Below are 18,876 nucleotides of genomic sequence, written 5' to 3' on the forward strand. Positions count from 1 at the left end.
CGACCACTCGAATTCAATACCGCGGCAATTATACCTAAACAACATTTACCAAAACCAACTATATCGCAAGCGCAAGCTCCTATTAGCTCTCCCTAATGAATAACACTCTGCAGAAGCTTAACCGCTTCCCCGTCATGATTCGTTTTGGCCCGTGTCGCGAATTTAACTTCCAACTGCGCTCGCGCGCGCGTCTCTCCCGCCGGCTGGAAAATGCTCTCTCGTTAACTCGATTAAACGCGCACTGCGGATCCTTCAATGGAGCTACTAATGCGATTTGTCGCGCGAGCGCCACGCCCGTCTGATGATTTACCCGCGAACTTTCGACTGTGTAAACTGTATACCTAGGCGCCATTGCTGAAACTGCGCGTGAGAAAGAATATAGTCGTTAAAAATATATCCCCGGTATCGGACGTAGCACTGACTAAGCCAATGAGCACGTACGCAACGTCGAATCGTTATACCGTCGACTAGAGGGAATCCCATTCGATGTCACGTTCGCGCTCGTTGTTTCCTTTTAATTTTCCCGCGCTTCGTTCTCTTTATACAGCAGAGCTGAGTTTATAGCTCCTCTCGGTTCTAATTAACCGCGTTTCTCCTGCATCTATACGCTTACTGCTGAGCTCTTTGAAATCTTAAATCGAATAAAAAATTTTTTTACAAAAATGCCAACCACATAGAGAGTATCGAGTAGCAAACGCTGGCGTTTAATCTATATCTAACGCTCTAGAGCAGCACAGCGTGGTTGTCCCGTGTCGCGAGTGGGATTTCATTTGATAGCGCGCGGCGCGCGCGCGACGACGACGTTGCGCGCAGCATCAGGGGTGGGGTGCGCACATAAATCTGTGCCGAGCCGGGGCTAGCGCCACTGACTCGCGGACCGCCATCCACGACGCGACGGTCAGACAGTGCATACAGCGCGCGAAAAGACAGTCCGCCAAGTGAGAGGCATTTAAGAGACATCGGCCAAAGTTGGAGAGGGCAAGGATCGCTTTTATTTTTCGACCTTTTCTCTCAGTGCGCTATTTATTGACACTGTGCGCGGTGTGCCCACTGCTGAAGAGACGGCAGCTTGACTTTGAGACGCGCACTGTGATTTCGTTCGCCTGAATTTGTTTCGACGACTGCGTGAGTAGACTGAGATTTTTTTTTTTTTAATAGTTTTTAATTCTCTGAAATCATAACTTTATGCAGCACTTTGTTCACAACATCCGGAGTAGAGCCGCTACAAGCTTCGATAAACTATTTTTTATGCTAATTTCTCGCGCATAAACTATTTGATAAACGCTCCATTAATTAACCCGATTGCTCGACTCCGGCTCATACATTCTAAACCGGCTGCAGGTATTACAGCGGAAAAAAATCTCCGACTGATAATAGCCGCCATTGAATCTACAAACCAACGTCTCAGACATATACAAGTTTTAACGATAAGTTCGTAAATGATAAAGCTCCTATCAATCCCCTCCCTCTCTCGTCTAGAGAAGGAAAAACTCCGTTTACCCAACTCGCGCGCGCGCGACTTAGTTCACGCGAGAATTGCAAACGACAAAAAAAACGATCTCTATAGGCTCGCGTCTGAAAAAAAGCCATTGGCGCACTCCGCGCGAGTTAAGTAAGCGCGCGAGCGGCCTTGATTGATTCGTGCAAGATTTGTGAAAGTAGAGCAAAAAAGGGAAAAAGATTTGTCAAGCGATATGTAGCTACTCCCACTTGTGGATTGACGGCTGTGCTCTATGTAGATATACATATAGCACGCGATTTGGCGTATCTCGAGGAAACTGTTTGTTGGAGTCGACACACTGCCTGTGTGCGCAAGTGGCAATAGACGTTAATCCTCAATAATTCAGATTGTCACGCTATATCGCTGATCGAACGATTTGATGACATTATTCTTCGTTGTGTGCCGCTACTGTACGCGGTTGATTCGAGTCGCTTCTCTCGAGACTTGATTTTTTAACTCGCGTGCTAGGCATCTTCGACACGTGCATTTTATCATTTTTTTTCTCATCCGATGGGAAATCAGCATTTCTGGAACTTGTTTTGATGTAAAATTTCAATTAAAAACTCGGCAATTATTTTAAGACTGTTGCACATTTATGAAACGAATGGTTTTTTGTCTCAATAAACTCGTGTTCAAAACCATTCACCGTGGAAACGCGTCGATGTTTTATACATTTTAGGTCGATTGGTATTTTTAACTACGAGTAAAATGCATTGCGCGATTCAGGTAATGCATTACACACGTTCGATTCTTCGTTAACTTCTCGATTTAAGTTCCTTTAAATAAATTTAAAGTGAAGTAATTAATGGGCCAGCGAGAAAGAGGCTAATCAACGGATATATCAGCGCAAAAATAAATTCATTGAAAAAATACGTAGCTTTGTCCTACCGAAACGTATAACTAGACGTACAAGTACGTTAAAAAAATCACGCATATACATTCTATAGATTATTGCGCTGTAAATCGTAAATATTTATTTATTTATTTTTTGCAGCAAATCTTGCGCAAACCCTAACTAATTTTTCCTTCGTTACGCTTCGCATGAATGTCTCGGCCTATTTAAAACGCAATGCACTCGTATCCGTATACCCCGTCTAATCCTAAGTTTGTTAATTATCATTACAACTTAATGTGAGAAATATATTCCATCGCGCTCATTAAAAACAAACCAAGCCATAAATCTCTCCCCACATGAAAAAAAAAAACAAAACTCCCACTGCATATAAACAGACGACTATCAACCGTCGACTGTCCTCAAAAAATACCTTCACGACCTTGTGTACATCGAATAAAAGATTCGCGCGTAACCGAGATCCGGTATACCACCTGTAGCGCGCATTATAGTGATGTTGGTTCGGTGACAAGGGAATACCGCGTGGGATATGGAAGAAGTGTTCTGCTGAAATCGGAGCGTGCGTCAATGGACTTCCTCGTGTGTCCCAAGGAGGGAATCCCTCGATCGCCGCGAACCGGTTTTCATTCGATCAGCGCAGAGTATACACGATCGGCCATTCAAGCGAAGTCGTTACGTTAACGTTACGTCGGACTCCTTTTTTTTTCGTTCGCGGAAACGGTGGTGAATTTGCGGTCGTTTCCGAAACTTGGGTATTTCCTGAAGATGTCGATAAGTGGCGATTAACTTTGACAAGCGACTGAGTTTTATAAATGGAATTGTATGCGGGATAACGATTCATAAGTATAGGCGAATACTTGTAAAAGGAGATAGTCATGAAGTCGCTAAACGATTTATACTGGTATTGCATACACGCGTCAGCAGCGAGATAATATAATAAACTCGCGCGCGTAATGATCAAAAAGTTCGCTTTCCGAAAAATGAGTCATGGTCACTTGCGGTCGCGGCCGAGAGCCGCTCGAACTCTCGCTCTTACTCTAAGCGCAGAAGGAAATTCCTCGCAGGGCTCAATTATACGGCTGTTTGATGCACTTGTTGGCTTGAGAGTTCTGCAAGAGGATAGATTATTTAATTGAATTAATAATCATTTGCAATATAAGCGTGCTTATTGACGTACGAGGAAAATTGAGCATTTTGGAAAAGTTGCTTCTATTTTTTAAATTTTCCTCTTGCACGCATAGACGCACGTATTGTAAACGGGGATAAATCAATCTGACTATAAATTGAAAAGTTTGAATCGAGGAACTTTTATATTTCTTTGGAACTGTGCTGCTTAAGGCAATGTTTATATCACGTTCTTGGAATGTAATGTATTTTTTTATCGTTTAGTAATTTTATTTGGTCTGACGAGCAAACAAGTCTTTGGCGCTGCAGTTCATTGGCAAAACGTGTCCTTGCCGATCGAAAGTGAGATTAAATTCACACTTGCGCGCATACATTGTAGTAAGGATAGCTTGTTGTAGAAGTTAATGGTTTGTGGTTCTAACGTACGTTTGAAACATAAACCATGATGTAATATTACAAGCGATTTCACGTGCTGTATTAGTCACAATAAAACGTTATTAGCCTTGATTATCTTTCAGTGTTTTATACATAAAGATAGATGACAGGATATAAATGTACATAAACATTTTAATTGTATGTTAACCGGCGGGATAAAGGATAACTCTTGTTCTTCTTGCAGAGGTGATAAATGGTGATATTTCCATGTGTGCGTCTATAAGCGCCGTGCCATGAAGATCGACTTATGACGCGTGTATCGTATATCTTATAGCACTGATTAGCATAAATCCGTGAGGTTAGCTAGGTGCGATAAAGGACTACTTATGCCACGGATAGGCTTGACATAAATGCGGATTTATGCCACACAGTGCTATATACAGTCATTGATTATTTTCACCTTCTGGTTCAACACCGACTTTAGATCACCTTGACTTTATTGACCAAATCTCTGAATTATCGATAACATTTATTTAACATCCGCGTATCAAATAGTGTACACATACTCACACTACTTCTTTTTATCACTCCGTGTTATATCATTATCGTCGCATCGCGATGTACTTTAAATAATTACGTAAACTATTTTCTCCGTATATCCGATGTACTTTGCAAAATTTATTGTTTTATTGATTCATTCTAATATTATCCATCGTTATGTCACAAATACTCAACGTCTCTTTTTTTCTTATTACAGAGAAACAATGGCCGACCCCAATGCATTTAAGGACTTCGCTAAAGAGATGACGGACTTCATCGTGAACTATCAGGAGAACATTAGAGAAAGGTAAGCACAGAGCGGCCTCGCGAGAGCGAAAGAGATAAGCATTTACGGCGAGACACTTACGCGCCTTTACGGCACACGAGCATCCGCTAATGAACCTAAGAATTTGGGATCAAGGTTCGAGCGTGTAGTCTATACGTTTATAACGTACAGACACGTGCAAGAACACAGGTATACCGAGTCAAATTGCGGCTACCTGGTGACAGACAGATAGACTCGCGCAGGTGTAATAGCGTCGACTGATCGAAGGTGAAACGTTCACGGAGGGAAAGGAAAATCAACCTTGGCAATACTCCATATCGTGGATATGTACACGTAATCACCTGCTATATGCAATCAAACGACACCTATAGTTGACTTTTTTTTAAAGAGACTTGGGATGCCTATATTTTTATTTCGTAAATTCCCGACTGCTTGTCTTAATAGCAACTATTTCGATGTTTTTTCAGGAGAGTTTTACCCACTGTAGAGCCTGGTTACATGAAGCCTCTCCTACCCGAGGAAGCGCCGCAGCATCCCGAGGACTGGAGAAGCATTATGAATGACTTGGAAAGAGTCGTAATGCCCGGCGTAAGTATTTTTTTCCCAAATGATTCTGTAAAATATTGAAAAATAAGTCGACAATTATAAAATGAAAGGACTGTTGTTTTTCCAGATAACTCACTGGAACAGCCCGAAATTCCACGCATACTTCCCCACAGCTCAATCCTACCCCGCAATCGTGGCCGACATGCTTTCCGGCGCACTGGCTCAGATTGGATTTACATGGGTAAACGTCGCAAACTAGATTTTAGCATACGATTTTCAAGGAATTATAATCGACGGATTATTAAATCATAACTTTCAGATCGCAAGTCCCGCGTGTACCGAACTGGAAGTAATAATGCTCGATTGGCTTGGAAAAATGCTGGAGCTGCCCAAGGAATTTCTGGCTTGTAGCGGTGGTAAAGGAGGGGGTGTCATTCAGGTAATTATAGTACATGAAGCGATAAGAGAAATATGAATGTGCCCATATAGGAATGAGACCAATCTAAAAATGTTCAATTTTATTTTTGCAGGGAACTGCGAGTGAAGCGACTCTAGTGGCTCTCCTGGGAGCAAAGGTGAAGAAAGTTAAACAAATCAAAGAGCAGCACTCAGAATGGACTGATAATGAAATCGTTGGAAAGCTTGTCGCATACGGTTCAGGTGAGTGATTGTCCTTATAATTTAAAGCGCACCAAGCTCGATTAACACGAGCGTATAATATGCAAAAGCTGTCACCAAGTGGCTCACTCTCGAAAACGCCTCGCGCATCACCGACAATTGTCACGACCTTTCAAATCCAGTCTCTCTCTCTCTCTCTCTCTCTCTCTCTCTCTCTCTCTCTCTCTCTCTCTCTCTCTCTCTCTCAAACGCACTAAACTTTTTAAAGCTCGTACGCGTTCGGTGTCGTAAAACGCCGAGGTGCACGTATATACGTATAGGGGACTGCAAAAGTTAGCTGGTCCGCTGTATACTCGGGGAAAGGTAAAGGGAGGATAAAGGCTGCGGGGGTGAGGTTCACGCTGGCGTGACGTTGAAGCACTTCATCAAGCAGCACTTTATCGCCATGGCAACGCGTAATAACCTCTCGAGTTACTCGAGACCCACTGCGCTCGCAGCCCCTGCACCTACCCTCTCTCACGCGCGCACGATGAGTCGGAAAAGTTATGCCCCCGGGCTGTACGTCTGCTGATTTTCAACTCGCTTCGTTTATCCTTCATTTTTCTGATAATGCCTGATGGATGGCAATAGGCTCTCTCCGCAGCTTTTGTTCTCCGCGCGCTGGCTCTCTCTCTCTCTCTCTCTCTCTCTCTAATGCTCCCGCATAATGCCGACGAGTCTTGTAGAGAGTTCTTGAGCTTCTTTCCTTGAATCCCTTGGGGACAGCTTGCGGGTTGGGTATAGATCGGGGAAATTATTGGGATTGATATGTCTTCTTCTGGAAGACCCATTGAGATGTGCTAATTTGGAGTTTAAATCTGATATTCTTCCATTACAGCTCAAGCGCACAGTTCCGTTGAACGTGCGGGTCTCTTGGGTGGAGTGCATTTTAGACTCCTTGAAACTGACTCGAAGCACCAACTTCGCGGGGAGACACTCGCCGATGCTATTCGCGCAGACAAGGAGAAGGGTCTCATTCCCTTCTACGTAAGAGCTGAACTTTTCAAACTAAGATGAGAGCCACTTGAATATCCATTTATTAATAATAATCTGTCAACAGGTCGTTGCTACCTTAGGAACCACTTGCTCCTGTACGTTTGACCGTCTTGATGAGTTGGGACCGATTTGCAACAGCGAAGAAATCTGGCTGCACGTCGATGCTGCCTATGCCGGTCAGTTTATGGAAATATATTTTTATTAAAATCATAAGCATTCTGAAACATGATTATTCATCGCTAGTTCGAATTGTTCAGGCTCCGCATTCATCTGCCCGGAATTCCGTTACCTCATGAAGGGGGTAGAGCGAGCAGACTCCTTCAACTTCAACCCGCACAAGTGGCTGTTGGTAAATTTCGATTGTTCCCCCTTGTGGCTGAAAGATCCCTTACACGTGATTAACGCGTTCAACGTTGACCCCCTGTATCTCAAACACGATATGCAGGGGTCTGCCCCGGACTACAGAGTACGTTGCGTTATTGAGAAATATTTTACTCTTTTCATGATACATACATACAGCACTCGATGACACTATCTAAATTGCATTTCCAGCACTGGCAGATTCCTCTGGGCAGAAGGTTCAGGGCACTGAAGCTGTGGTTCGTTCTTCGTCTCTACGGAATCGAGAATCTCCAGAAGCACATAAGGAGCCACGTGGCCCAGGCCCATGAATTCGAATCGCTGGTGTTGTCAGACTCCCGGTTCGAGATCGTCGAGGAAGTCGTCCTTGGCCTCGTCTGTTTCAGACTGAAGGTAAAAATGAAATCACAACGCGCTTCAATTTTCGCAGAAGCCTTGACACCGTTATAGGGATACGCGAATAATTCCCTATAACAAATGATGAAAACTAACGCTTATTTGTTTTAACAAATTCAAAGGGCTCGAACGAGCTGAACGATCAGTTGCTGAGGCGAATAAACGGCGCGGGCAACATTCACTTGGTGCCGTCCAAGATCAATGACAACTTCTTCTTGCGACTGGCCATCTGCTCGCGCTACAGCGAGAGCAAGGACATCCAGTACTCGTGGCAAGAGATCAAGCTACGCGCCGACGAGCTTCTCGAGGAGCAGTCGCTCTCCAAGTGATGGCGCGCCCGCATAACTCGTAGCTGCAAGGCCCTCACACCCGTCACCTGCAATCAGTCTTAGGCAATTTTAGCCGCCGCCGCCGCCGCTGTGCTGATCTCAAATCCTAAATATGTATAATCCTCTGCTGCTTTGTCTCTTGTCTCGACGAAACTGAAATTTCCTTCGCTGGCTATCTCCCTGCAGGGCGACATTATCTTATACGTGTATACTGTACTCGCTTTGCTCCGGAGCAATCGTAGCGAAATTGTAGTTTTCCAAGTGTCGTGTTGTTGTTGTTGAATTGGGAAAGTTTTTCGATGAATTGCATTGTGTCGATTGGGTGTTGCAAAATAAGTAAAAGAATCGTCTCGGCCGGTAGAGCTGTCTGTCTCTATTTGCATAAAATATTCTTATCCGTCGACCTTCACAAATTTCTCCAAAAAAAAAAAAAAAAAAAACGCGCGTTATATTTTAAAAGATAAAAACGAAGCACTTGTTAAACCACACCCAAAAAAAATTCGTAGTCGTGTTGTAGATTCTCCTTGTATATCGGGAATGTGCGTTGAAAGTTAAAACCGTTTTTTGCCAAGTCAGCCGAGAAAAAAACTCGCTGAGCCTATTATACTCGTTCCAGGCATGTTTGTTTTGTAAAGCGAAATGAGAAGGAAAATTATAAAAGAGAAAACGACGCCGTTTGCGTAAAGTATTCGAGTCCCATGCTTACTGTTATGGCAACTGCGCCGGTCTCACAGTTGCTTGTTAATCGCTGAACTTCGAAACCGATCAAGTTTTCCTCTCTAATTAATCCGTACACGGGCACATGAGAAATTGAAAATTCTTACGAGCCTACGAACGTGCTGCAGCTGGGACAATAATAGATTTAGAACTTAGAAATTACTCGCTCCGAAAGTACGTGCTGACTATACGCGGGCAGTGTGAAACAATCAAGTATTATTAATGGGACCAACGGGAAAATATACAAAAAATTGAATATATACCTGTTGTGATTTTTTTTTCGTTCATCTATCTTTTTTTTTATTCTTCGTTTTATTAGCTTTCTTTGATTACCTTTGATATTATCACGAGTACTGGACTATATATATATATATATATATATGCACATTGAAAGATCCAAGTTAAACATATCGTCTTCTGATACGTGTATGACAAATATATGTTCTTGAAAAAATAAATGAAGGTACGATTCTGCAATCCGTGAAAAAAACAACATATTTTGAGAATGTATTTATGAGATCTAATTTAAAATAAGGCAATATACGTACATCGATTCAACTGTATAATCGCACGCAAATAATTTACGTAATCTCGCTTCTTGTCTTTCGTTGTAGTGCATACGTATATAGGTACGTTATTTTAATATAAGAGAAATGACCAATAAAGATATTGATAAGCTCAGTATGTGTATATGGATAAACGAATGTTGTTGAGAGTTATTATGCTGGACTGTGAATCGATGAGCTTGATTAATTTTGAAGGCAGCGAAGCAATAACATGTGTATAATATGAATAAAGTTATGAACAAAAGTGGCTTCGTGTGCACTCACTTCGCTATTTTCAAAGAATAAAGTATATGTTCAGCTTTAAAACCTTAAACAGAGCACTCGTGATTTTATTTTGTTTCAAATATCTGCACACGTTTCAAAATACACACTCAGAGCGTATAGCCAACAGCAGCTCTGAGTTACGACAGAAAATCCAATCATTTGTTCGGACACGGCGGACTAGGCTCTGGGAATTTCTTCGGTGGACCATTAAAGCGTTTCGTCAATTGAATTATTCGGTCAGCTTCGCGGATTCCGCTCAATCTTGCGCCGTGAACTGTGCTATAATGGCCCGGTATCGTTGCCTCGCCAGCGAACAATAAAATCGGCGCGACAGGCTCGCACGAACCTATGTACGCAACGAAAAAAGTTGGCGCAACGTTTTTCACCTAGTTGCGGTAGGATCTAACTAAATTAATCGAATTACCTGGCAGAGGACTAGCCAAATCGCACTGATGCCCGACGGTGCTGTCCATGGCCATGTAGCTGTAAGAGCCGGCAAAGTACTGGTCCATGCACCACTTGCTGCGAAGCAAGTTCGTCGGGTACGGCAAAGTTGGATCTCCCGTGAACTGTCGCAGGAGTCGGGTCATCGAGTCAACGACTTCCTCGTCCGAGCAGAGCTCCATGTCGGCCGCTTCGCGACCGCACACCCAAGCGCAAAGCACGTGCTGCGAACCCGCAAGCTCCTCGACCATGGAAATGCCTTTAATGGAATAAGTTTGTCAAAAAGTTGACGAATGCTCAGATTGAATTGGGACTCCTTTGTTTTCACTGAAAATGCAGACCTTTGACCCAATCGCACCGATCAGCAAGCTCGTCCGCTGACCAAGCGAACCGTATGCCACCCTCGCTCCAGACCCAGAACGGCCTCTCGTACTCCAAAAAAATCTTGTTGACGCATCCGTATCCAAGCCTCGAGATGGCTTCGACCTTCTCCGCCGGAAGCGCCGGACAGAAAAGCTTCTCGTGCTGGTGCTTGAGGACCCCTAGCGAGACGGTGACGACGACGTAGTCGGCGTAGAACTCGTCGCCGTCGCAGCACTTGACCAGAGCTCGTGGACAAGACTCGTTGACGGCCCCCCAGCGAACGCAGCTCACGGGTTTGCAGTACTTGAGCGAACAGCTCGGCAGGTCGCGGAGAAGAGGCGCCAGCATGCCAACGTAACCCAGGGGTACGCGGACGTTGCCGCCTGGAATCTCGACGTAGCTGCCGAACTGGTCGGCTGATACCAGGGACAGGTCGTCGCCGCAACGACAGCGCACGCAGTTGGTCAGGCCGTACATCACCCGGGCCGCGTCGTACCTGTGAGCGCGATGTTTGGATTTCATTTGGGAAAAGATGAAGAAGAGTCGTTCGATGCTTTCGACTGAGAACAGGTTTTTTATGGGACACATTTTTGTCGAGCATGTTTACCTCGCGAGGGACGACCATACTTAGTTCTACAGAGTGAAAGCGAATAGCAGTGTCGTTTTCGTAAATTTGAATATTGCTTCAGCATTAGTAGCAGATACATTCCATTTTCGGAATAATTTTGTTTTGAATAAATATCCTGCGCTCATCTTGCGACTGTGTTAACATTTCATTAAACTCTTGATTCATTCACGACGAGAACGAATCGTAGAATAAAAATCATAAGAGTGATTATATTCACCTCTGTTCCTCGGGAAAATTGTGCAGTTCCTGCTGAATCCTAACGCCCATGAAGTTCAGCAAATTTCCATGCGTACGGCCACAGCCCAGGGAGAACAGAGCCGCCGCTTGCTGCTCGATTTGTCTGAAAGTGTGGTAGGCGGTGATGCTCACGGGCAAATCGATCGCTCGTCCCTCGCTCGTGCAGAAGAGACCCTTGCTCGGATCCGGCCTAAACAAAGGTGGCTTTAGCAGCCCTTCCTGAGCGGCCAGTGTGAATACCGGATTAGCCACGCAGCCACCCTCGATCCACGTGGCGCCCATTTCGGCGACGACATCGCCGAGCCAGCAGGAATGGATGCGACCACCAGGCCTGAGAAAATCGGTTAGGGAAAGTTTAAACATAACCTACAAGAAATGTTTACGTATTCTGATCAGTACTGTTTCGAAGTAAAATTAAAGGTACCTATCAGTGGCTTCGAGTATTGTGAAATTTTTCAGGCCGCATTGTGCAAGTCGATGCGCTGCAGAGAGACCGGCCATACCAGCTCCGATGATCACGACAGTTGGCTCGGGGTTGCATGGATCCAGCATGCAGGGATCCAATTGGCACGTATCGAATTTCGCAATTTTCGCACACGGTGGAACTTCTTTTCCAGAGCCGCCATCTCCGGGAGTCACTGCCGACGCGAACCATCTGCAGAATGATATAGTTACAGAGTTAACCAATGAAAGCAATATTTGCACTTTGAGATTTGGTGCTGGTGTTCGTATATTATTAATTAGTTCACGTATTTATGAACTCAAATATTTGTACCTTTTGAGGTTGCATTTGACGGCTCTAACAGAAGATCGAGATCTCGCTAGGAGCATCTCATATGACGAAAATCGTAGGACGAGCTAATTTATCCCGAAGCGGTTGCTTCATCTGTACACGTGTAGAAATTCAAATAATAATTTATTTACATTGACCGCAGTTAATGAGATCTGTCGTTTCTCGCGAAATTATCATGGCGCTCTGGTAAACGTTATTCTATTGTTGAATTTGGAAAACACAAAATTGCAGTCAATACTTGTCAGCGTTTGAATGGTATGAATTTGGCGCGAAGTAAAGCGCCATCTTCAGAGCATTCTGTATAGATTCTCTACAGTCGGTAAGACGTTGTCACGTTAATTTGTCAGTTGATTATAATATTTTATCCTTATTTATCTATTTATGTGCATGTAATATATTTATGATAGTAAACTAAAAAATATGCTTGAAAACGCGTTATAGCATCGAAAACACCGAAAAATGTTTAGGTTGCGTGATGGCGACATCTGTATTACAAGCATTCAAAAGCAAATCATGATAGGTACCGATATTACCGATCTAACAGTAAATAACTCATTGCTACCGTATTATTATAAATGACGTTTTTTAATAAGAATCATATACTGTATTTTTTATTATATAAATAATTTATTTATTGTAATTTAAATTGAATTTTTTACTTTGTACAATTTGTGGTAACGTTTTACACTAAAAACATCATGCACATAATATAATGATAGATTTAACATACATAAAATAATAACAACCACAAATAAAATAGCATAAATAAACTCGATAAAGTTAAAGAAAAACTCAGAGCACTATTTTACCATAAACGCAGTATTTAACTGCTTATTTTCCATTTCGAGATCTTTAATTCTCGAAACCATTTCAATACTTTTCTTTGCCGGTCTGGTTAATAAAGTCGATTCATTGATAGCAGCAGGTTTCAGTTTTGCCTGTAATATTTCACTTGCTTGTTCAGCTATTTCATTCCAGGCAAAAACCATATCCTCGTGCATTGAAAACCGGCTACAAACAGCGAACCGAATAACCAACTTTTCGCGATATGCTCCTGGAATAACGTAGATTTTTCTTCTCGACATAAGCCTATCAAGGAGCTGCATCGTTAGTTTATCTTCGCCCTATAAAGATATTGCAGTTTAGAGTAAAGAAAAATTTTAACCGTTCTACGACATCAAAGTTTTAAATGACAATCACTAACCTTAAGTCTAAAACAGATAAGTCCCATTTGCCGTTCTATAGGTATTTCAAATCTATTGTCATCATTTACGAGTTTTTCAAATCTTTGCGCGAGTTCTATGGTATGACGGATGTGTTTTTGCAATCCTTCTACGCCATACAATCGTAAAACAAACCAAACTTTAAGAGCACGGAATCGTCTACCAAGTGGTATTTGCCAATGCTGCAATTAAATAAAACAAATTAAACCTTTTTTTATTGAAATGATAACTATTAACAATACAATAATTTTAAAATTATTTACTCGATAGTCGTGAGTTGGTCCATCTTTATTGTTTGCCAAGTATATCCGTTCGACGTTAAAAGATTCGGTAAAAAAGCGAGAATCCTTTACCCTAAGAGAAAAACAGATGTCATGAGTAAATATATAGGTTCTTTATAGGTCACTTTTATGGACCGTTTTTTAAAAATTAATTCATTATTTTACCAAAGTGCTGAACAATCAAAGTTAACCAAGAGCCACTTGTGAGGATTGAAATTGAAAGAGTCTGCATATTGTACTCCGGACATCAAGTAGCGGTATTCGGGGCACACAAACGCAGCACCTGTGAATGAGTAATTGAAATAAATGAAATGATTAAAATTATAATTATACGATAAGTTCATCTTTCATCCTTTGTACCTGCATATGCTGCATCGATATGAAGCCAAATATTGTATTTATTGCAGATAGGGCCAAGTTCATTGAGATTATCAAAGGCACATGTAGGCGTAGTTCCCAATGTGGCCACAACATAGCACGGTATAAAACCATCCTCTATATCCTTCTTTATAGTTTCCAAAAGCGTGGCGCCTCGCAAGCTACATTTCTCATCAGTTGGCAAAAGTTTCATTGTCATTGCTCCAAGACGGCCACTCTTTTCCACGCTAGAGTTTGACTGATCTAAAATTTAACCATTTTTAATTAGCTACATAATTTTAGTTAAAAAGTTTTTCGAAACATTTCCATTAACATTATATTGACGCTTATCTTTCAAGCTGCGCTAATACTCGAAATTAGACATTGTATTACAATAACAAAGCTTATAAATTTGTGTTATATACCAAAAGTTGTACAATTTTAAACAATTCATGTATGCAAGAATTTTTTTGCAGCCAGAATCATGATGAATATATTTACTTTGCGACTACATCGAATGTTATTTTTTTTCATTACCCATTCTGAATTTGAAAATTAACTCAAGATTTTCAATCTCGTGACTAATACAAAAAATACATTAGTACAGAATATACCTGATGTATATGCTATTAATTTTGATCTAATTATTGCTTCGTCCCAATCAGGATGTTCTTTTTTAAATCGGTTGACAGTTGTCTCTCGAGCGGCTAGTAATCCAACAAGTGTCGCTTCGCTTGCAGATCCCTGTTTGATAAAAAAAAAGAAGTGCATTATACTTGAATAAATGTGATGCTCATATTTTTAAAAAATTACTGTAGTTTTAATAATAAACCAGTAGTAATTCACTTCCACCGATCGATGATTAGACTAATTTTGTTTTCTATTTGCGAACATGTACTTTAAGTGTAAATGAAACTTTGCCTTTGTAAACTTTAATTATAAATTACTGCAGAATAACACTGAATTGGTCACGCAATCATTTGATTGCGTTTTATAATTGCCTTTTCAATACAAAAACTAGCAATGAATAGAAATTACTAGGTAGTAGGTTTTTCAATACAAACAAAACTGAGTTGATCCTTGAAATTCATGGCAAATACTATTTAATCAATGTTGTTATTTCTTTGTTTTCAGGATCAAGCAATATTCTACAGAAGATTGTCTTAATAAGCATGTCTTACTGCGAGTAATTATCAAAAACTATTATATCATCAAGCGATAATTCATTATAACGTTAACATTACTTCTTAAGCAGATAAATTGAGTCGTAAATCAAAATTTTATAACAATGCTAATTTTCCATTAAGTTTTTAGCGATTACGATTAAAATCAAATAAAATACAGAATAAGAAACTGACCTGCAATACGCCACCACCTGGTCCAGGGCTTGAATTTAGAAATTCTTCTGGGAGACCCAATAATTTTCCTAACCAGTCCATTGTAATCATTTCTAATTCTGTACAGGCAGGCGACGCTATCCATGAAAATCCAACGCAACCTATACCAGCACTTATAATTTCACCGACAATAGCTGGATACGAGTTAGCGGTAGGATAGTACGCATGGAAGTGCGGTGAATGCCAATGCGTTATCTTTATGAAAAATATTCTTTGTTATATAACTGTTGATAACTTTATTACGGATTAGACGCGTTTATGACTAAAAAATGTTCTATTTAAACTTACCCCAGGCATTATATGTTTTTCTACATCATCCAGGACTTCACGCCAAGTTTCTGGCTTTTCAGGAGCTTCTTTCGGCAATAGTTCGCAGAGATACCCGGGTTTAATACTTGGTAGCACATCACGATCACGTAAATTTTCTTTATAATCAGCTATATAATCTATCGCAGCTTTTCCAAACTCACGAAACTCTTTATCATCCATGATTCTGAATAAATAGATTATGCGCTAACTTTATTATATTTTTATTTGACTATCTTAGTGTTCAATGAATGACTAAAGAACCTAACAGTTTTTTTTCATCGGTCGGAGTCTCGCGAAGAACTGACAGTAAGCCTAAGGAACGACGAAACTTTTAAGAGACGTACAGTTGGAGTGAACTTTCTCCTACTTTCTCCATGATTATGTAGAAAAAATAATGTCGGTCGCGTGTCAAAGAAGATGCGCACTTGACTGATTCCCGTTTTAAACTTGCTTTCAAATCTTATTCGGTCAAACATATCACGATTGCTAGTATGTCTTCATTAGCATATGATTCTGATTTTTAAATAAATGAAATAAAAGTTTGAAAAACCTATTAAATCCCTTAGTTCTATTCTTTGATTATTATAGAACTTTAATTAAACTATAAAGTAAAATAACGAAGATGTTTGCAATAAATGTGTGCAGATACTCTACGAGCTAAAAGTAATTGTTTTAACGTGCTTCTGTAATGTAAATGCTGACATCGTATTTTGTTATTCGAAACGTAAAAGAATTAACGACTAAAAATATAATAAATAAATTGATACGTGTCAACTATAAATGACATTTTTAACTTACTGAAATATCATCTATTATTAACTAACTAAGAATTTATATTCTAAAGTAAACTAAACATGATTTTTAATTTGAAACTATAATGAGAAAATGAATAAATTTTAATAAAAACTAAATAATAAAACATACTATTTGAAGTCACAATACAAGAATAGGTCTTCCGCGCGCAATGGCAATCACTCCACTGATCGCAGGAGCAGCCAACCCCTTCTCTTTTATACATTCTAGAGAGAAGTAGTGTTATGTATTCGGTCGTTTTTTCGTTCATCAGTATTCAGAAGTAACAAGTAGAACATTGTCGCATTGTCTAATATTGCTTTACTTAACGTGAACTTGTTTATACGAAGAAAACGTATTTTATAGGAAAAATCAAAAATATCAACATTTTTTTCAATGAAAGTATATTTTTAAAGCATGATATTATAATGATATTGTACATCAACAGTAGTTTTTATTTATTTATTTTCTTTTTAAACGTTCTCTTATAATGAATTAAACATGCGATTCCGTGGCAAACATGCAATAATGTGCAAAATATAAAAATCTTTTTTACTCTCGATAAAGGGCAATACACCAGGAAGAATAGCAGACATTATTTAGCATTGCAATCGATTAGGTAATATACCTGTTTACAAGAAATCGCAAAAGCCTCTTCCGGGTCAATGCACAAAAGCATTACTAAATCATGATCAAGGACCCTTTTTCAAACGTACAGATAGACTACTACTACTGCCAGCACCATGACTTTGTGTTGTTTTTTTATTCAATTTTCTCTAAGCATATAGAAGCAGAGATCTTAATAAATATTAAAAAGTATTTAAAATATAAAATTAAATTTAGTTATGCGTGTATAATTATTATGTTCTGCATAAGATAAGTAAAGAAAAATTAAAGAAAAATCTATTTAGTGGGCTTTTAGGATAAGTTAAAAATTTTACAAGAATACAATGAATGCAATTCAGGCAAATCAAAGCATCAAAATAATTTGCAACTGGGCTCGTCCGGGATTTGAACCCGGGACCTCTCGCACCCGAAGCGAGAATCATACCCCTAGACCAACGAGCCGGTTGACCATTTTTTCTTATATGACTTTCACCTTTATTCGTCCAATGACATCCTTATTCTTGAACTTTATACCTTACGATAAGCGTTTATATATCAAATCTTCAATTTCAAAGTTTATCTAACTAAACTAGAAAAAATGTTAATAATTGGATATACATATTTTACATTTATGTATTATTACAACAAATGTAAATTTTTTATTTTTTCTTTGTAGAATTTCGAGCTCATGTATCTTATGTGCTTTTATTCTAAAATTGCAAAAAGCCAAACATTAATAAATACTTCCCATGCTTCATCAGTCTGTATTTGTATTATTTAATTATTATTATTCAATCAAAAAAGTCCATGCACCACGAAATAATATATATAGACTCCTGATAGGATTGATCGTTTTATCTCTTCGATCAGCATTTGGTAATATCACTTCATTACTTAAGCTTTCAGTTGCTACGTGGTTCGTTGGTCTAGGGGTATGATTCTCGCTTAGGGTGCGAGAGGTCCCGGGTTCAAATCCCGGACGAACCCACTTTTTTTAATATTTTTTTTTGTTTTTATTAAATATTAACGTGAAACGTTTAATTTTTAAAATAACTTTTTAGTTTGTAATATTAAAATAATGAATAAAAAAGATTATTTTGCATTCTTCAATACGATGAAAAGTAATATTGAACCTTGCACTACTGCTGAAAATCCATAATTCGCTTCAATAATGTAAATAGTTGATATTAAAAGTTGTTATTTTATAAATGATAAATAATTATTAACTATTATTAAGGAAGTATATGACATTATTATCTCTGACGATTTGTTGATTAATTATAATATGCAACGGCATTGGTACGGATATACAAAGAAAATAATTAGAAAACTGTTAATCGGTTAAGCCTTCAAAGGCCCTTAACTGGCGGCCTTATAAGGGCCTTATTAGGCTTGCAGGTAACCGACGTCTAATTTACTACTTGGGATTGTATCTCTACCTAGATTAAGTAATGCTTTAAACTTCCATTGGGATATTCAGGGGGCGTAGCTCAGATGGTAGAGCGCTCGCTTAGCATGCGAGAGGTACCGGGATCGATACCCGGCGCCTCCAACTTTTTAGTAAATTTTTATACATAGCATAAATTATGGATAAGTATAATTTTAATGAAAATTTTTATTATGATTTAAACAATCATAAGAATCTATTAAAAAATTTTAATCTGGCTATAAATAACACCAGCTTTTACGTGTATAATTTTCCACTTTCTCATTGATAATTATGATTGTCGATTAATTTATACTTCAAAATACAGCAATTAATTTTTTTCCAAAGGTATTAGTAAAAAAGGTTACTATAATTGCAGACTCGGCAGAAGCATCCGGTGATTCACGACAATGGGACAAGGAATGAGATTCTATCGCAAGAGAAAATTGGAATTGTCTTGATGCTGTGTTACTTTTATTGCATAGAGAGATAGAACATTCTCAATATAT

At 39.6% G+C, this 18,876-nt stretch overlaps 3 protein-coding genes and 3 non-coding genes across 7 annotated transcripts; 3 read left to right on the top strand and 3 right to left on the bottom strand.

Annotated features, from left to right (window-relative positions):
- The first annotated feature begins 861 nt into the window (after positions 1-861).
- On the top strand, positions 862-8,941 carry LOC100119990 (aromatic-L-amino-acid decarboxylase). The gene is made up of 11 exons (XM_001603629.6): positions 862-1,125; positions 4,612-4,701; positions 5,148-5,268; positions 5,354-5,467; positions 5,546-5,665; positions 5,757-5,886; positions 6,722-6,870; positions 6,944-7,055; positions 7,137-7,345; positions 7,432-7,632; positions 7,758-8,941. Exons 2-11 carry the CDS (start codon positions 4,619-4,621, stop codon positions 7,962-7,964), a joined length of 1,446 nt encoding a protein of 481 aa, XP_001603679.1. The 5' UTR covers positions 862-1,125; positions 4,612-4,618; the 3' UTR covers positions 7,965-8,941.
- A 599-nt stretch (positions 8,942-9,540) lies between these two features.
- LOC100120025 (peroxisomal N(1)-acetyl-spermine/spermidine oxidase) lies at positions 9,541-12,230 on the bottom strand. Its single transcript, XM_001603657.6, has 6 exons — positions 11,959-12,230; positions 11,608-11,838; positions 11,164-11,514; positions 10,297-10,814; positions 9,936-10,214; positions 9,541-9,857 (listed from the first exon to the last, which is right to left on the bottom strand). Exons 1-6 carry the CDS (start codon positions 12,012-12,014, stop codon positions 9,667-9,669), a joined length of 1,626 nt encoding a protein of 541 aa, XP_001603707.2. The 5' UTR covers positions 12,015-12,230; the 3' UTR covers positions 9,541-9,666.
- Positions 12,231-12,583: 353 nt separating this feature from the next.
- On the bottom strand, positions 12,584-16,623 carry LOC100120061 (aromatic-L-amino-acid decarboxylase). Of its 2 annotated transcripts, XM_031922569.2 has the most exons (10): positions 16,468-16,527; positions 15,810-15,855; positions 15,523-15,727; positions 15,196-15,429; positions 14,452-14,581; positions 13,841-14,101; positions 13,646-13,763; positions 13,463-13,553; positions 13,181-13,381; positions 12,584-13,100 (listed from the first exon to the last, which is right to left on the bottom strand). In XM_031922569.2, exons 3-10 carry the CDS (start codon positions 15,721-15,723, stop codon positions 12,777-12,779), a joined length of 1,560 nt encoding a protein of 519 aa, XP_031778429.1. In that variant the 5' UTR covers positions 15,724-15,727; positions 15,810-15,855; positions 16,468-16,527; the 3' UTR covers positions 12,584-12,776. The 2 variants fall into 2 exon arrangements, with proteins under 2 accessions (XP_031778429.1, XP_003427114.1); XM_003427066.4 differs by lacking the exon at positions 15,810-15,855 and having other exon boundaries at positions 16,468-16,623.
- Positions 16,624-17,331: 708 nt separating this feature from the next.
- On the bottom strand, positions 17,332-17,403 carry TRNAP-CGG. The gene has a single exon. It is a non-coding gene; the product is annotated as a tRNA-Pro (tRNA).
- Positions 17,404-17,856: 453 nt separating this feature from the next.
- Positions 17,857-17,928, top strand: TRNAP-AGG. Its single transcript has one exon. It is a non-coding gene; the product is annotated as a tRNA-Pro (tRNA).
- Positions 17,929-18,420: 492 nt separating this feature from the next.
- Positions 18,421-18,493, top strand: TRNAA-AGC. Its single transcript has one exon. It is a non-coding gene; the product is annotated as a tRNA-Ala (tRNA).
- Positions 18,494-18,876: the final 383 nt, after the last annotated feature.

The sequence above is a fragment of the Nasonia vitripennis genome, chromosome 2 (assembly GCF_009193385.2).
Source record: "Nasonia vitripennis strain AsymCx chromosome 2, Nvit_psr_1.1, whole genome shotgun sequence".
Lineage (NCBI taxonomy): Eukaryota > Metazoa > Arthropoda > Insecta > Hymenoptera > Pteromalidae > Nasonia > Nasonia vitripennis.

Excerpts from the sequence above, each read along its gene's own strand:
- LOC100120025 (XM_001603657.6), bottom strand. The coding sequence starts at position 12,014 with ATGCTCCTAGCGAGATCTCGATCTTCTGTTAGAGCCGTCAAATGCAAC. Across the intron at positions 11,515-11,607 it reads ATACTCGAAGCCACTGATAG|GCCTGGTGGTCGCATCCATT; the intron begins GTACCTTTAATT and ends CGATTTTCTCAG. Across the intron at positions 9,858-9,935 it reads TTTGGCTAGTCCTCTGCCAG|GTTCGTGCGAGCCTGTCGCG; the intron begins GTAATTCGATTA and ends TTGCGTACATAG.
- LOC100119990 (XM_001603629.6), top strand. The coding sequence starts at position 4,619 with ATGGCCGACCCCAATGCATTTAAGGACTTCGCTAAAGAGATGACGGAC. Across the intron at positions 5,666-5,756 it reads AAGGAGGGGGTGTCATTCAG|GGAACTGCGAGTGAAGCGAC; the intron begins GTAATTATAGTA and ends TTATTTTTGCAG. Across the intron at positions 7,633-7,757 it reads TCGTCTGTTTCAGACTGAAG|GGCTCGAACGAGCTGAACGA; the intron begins GTAAAAATGAAA and ends ACAAATTCAAAG.
- LOC100120061 (XM_003427066.4), bottom strand. The coding sequence starts at position 15,723 with ATGGATGATAAAGAGTTTCGTGAGTTTGGAAAAGCTGCGATAGATTAT. Across the intron at positions 14,102-14,451 it reads ATTAATAGCATATACATCAG|ATCAGTCAAACTCTAGCGTG; the intron begins GTATATTCTGTA and ends GTTAAATTTTAG. Across the intron at positions 13,382-13,462 it reads GACCAACTCACGACTATCGA|CATTGGCAAATACCACTTGG; the intron begins GTAAATAATTTT and ends ATTTAATTGCAG.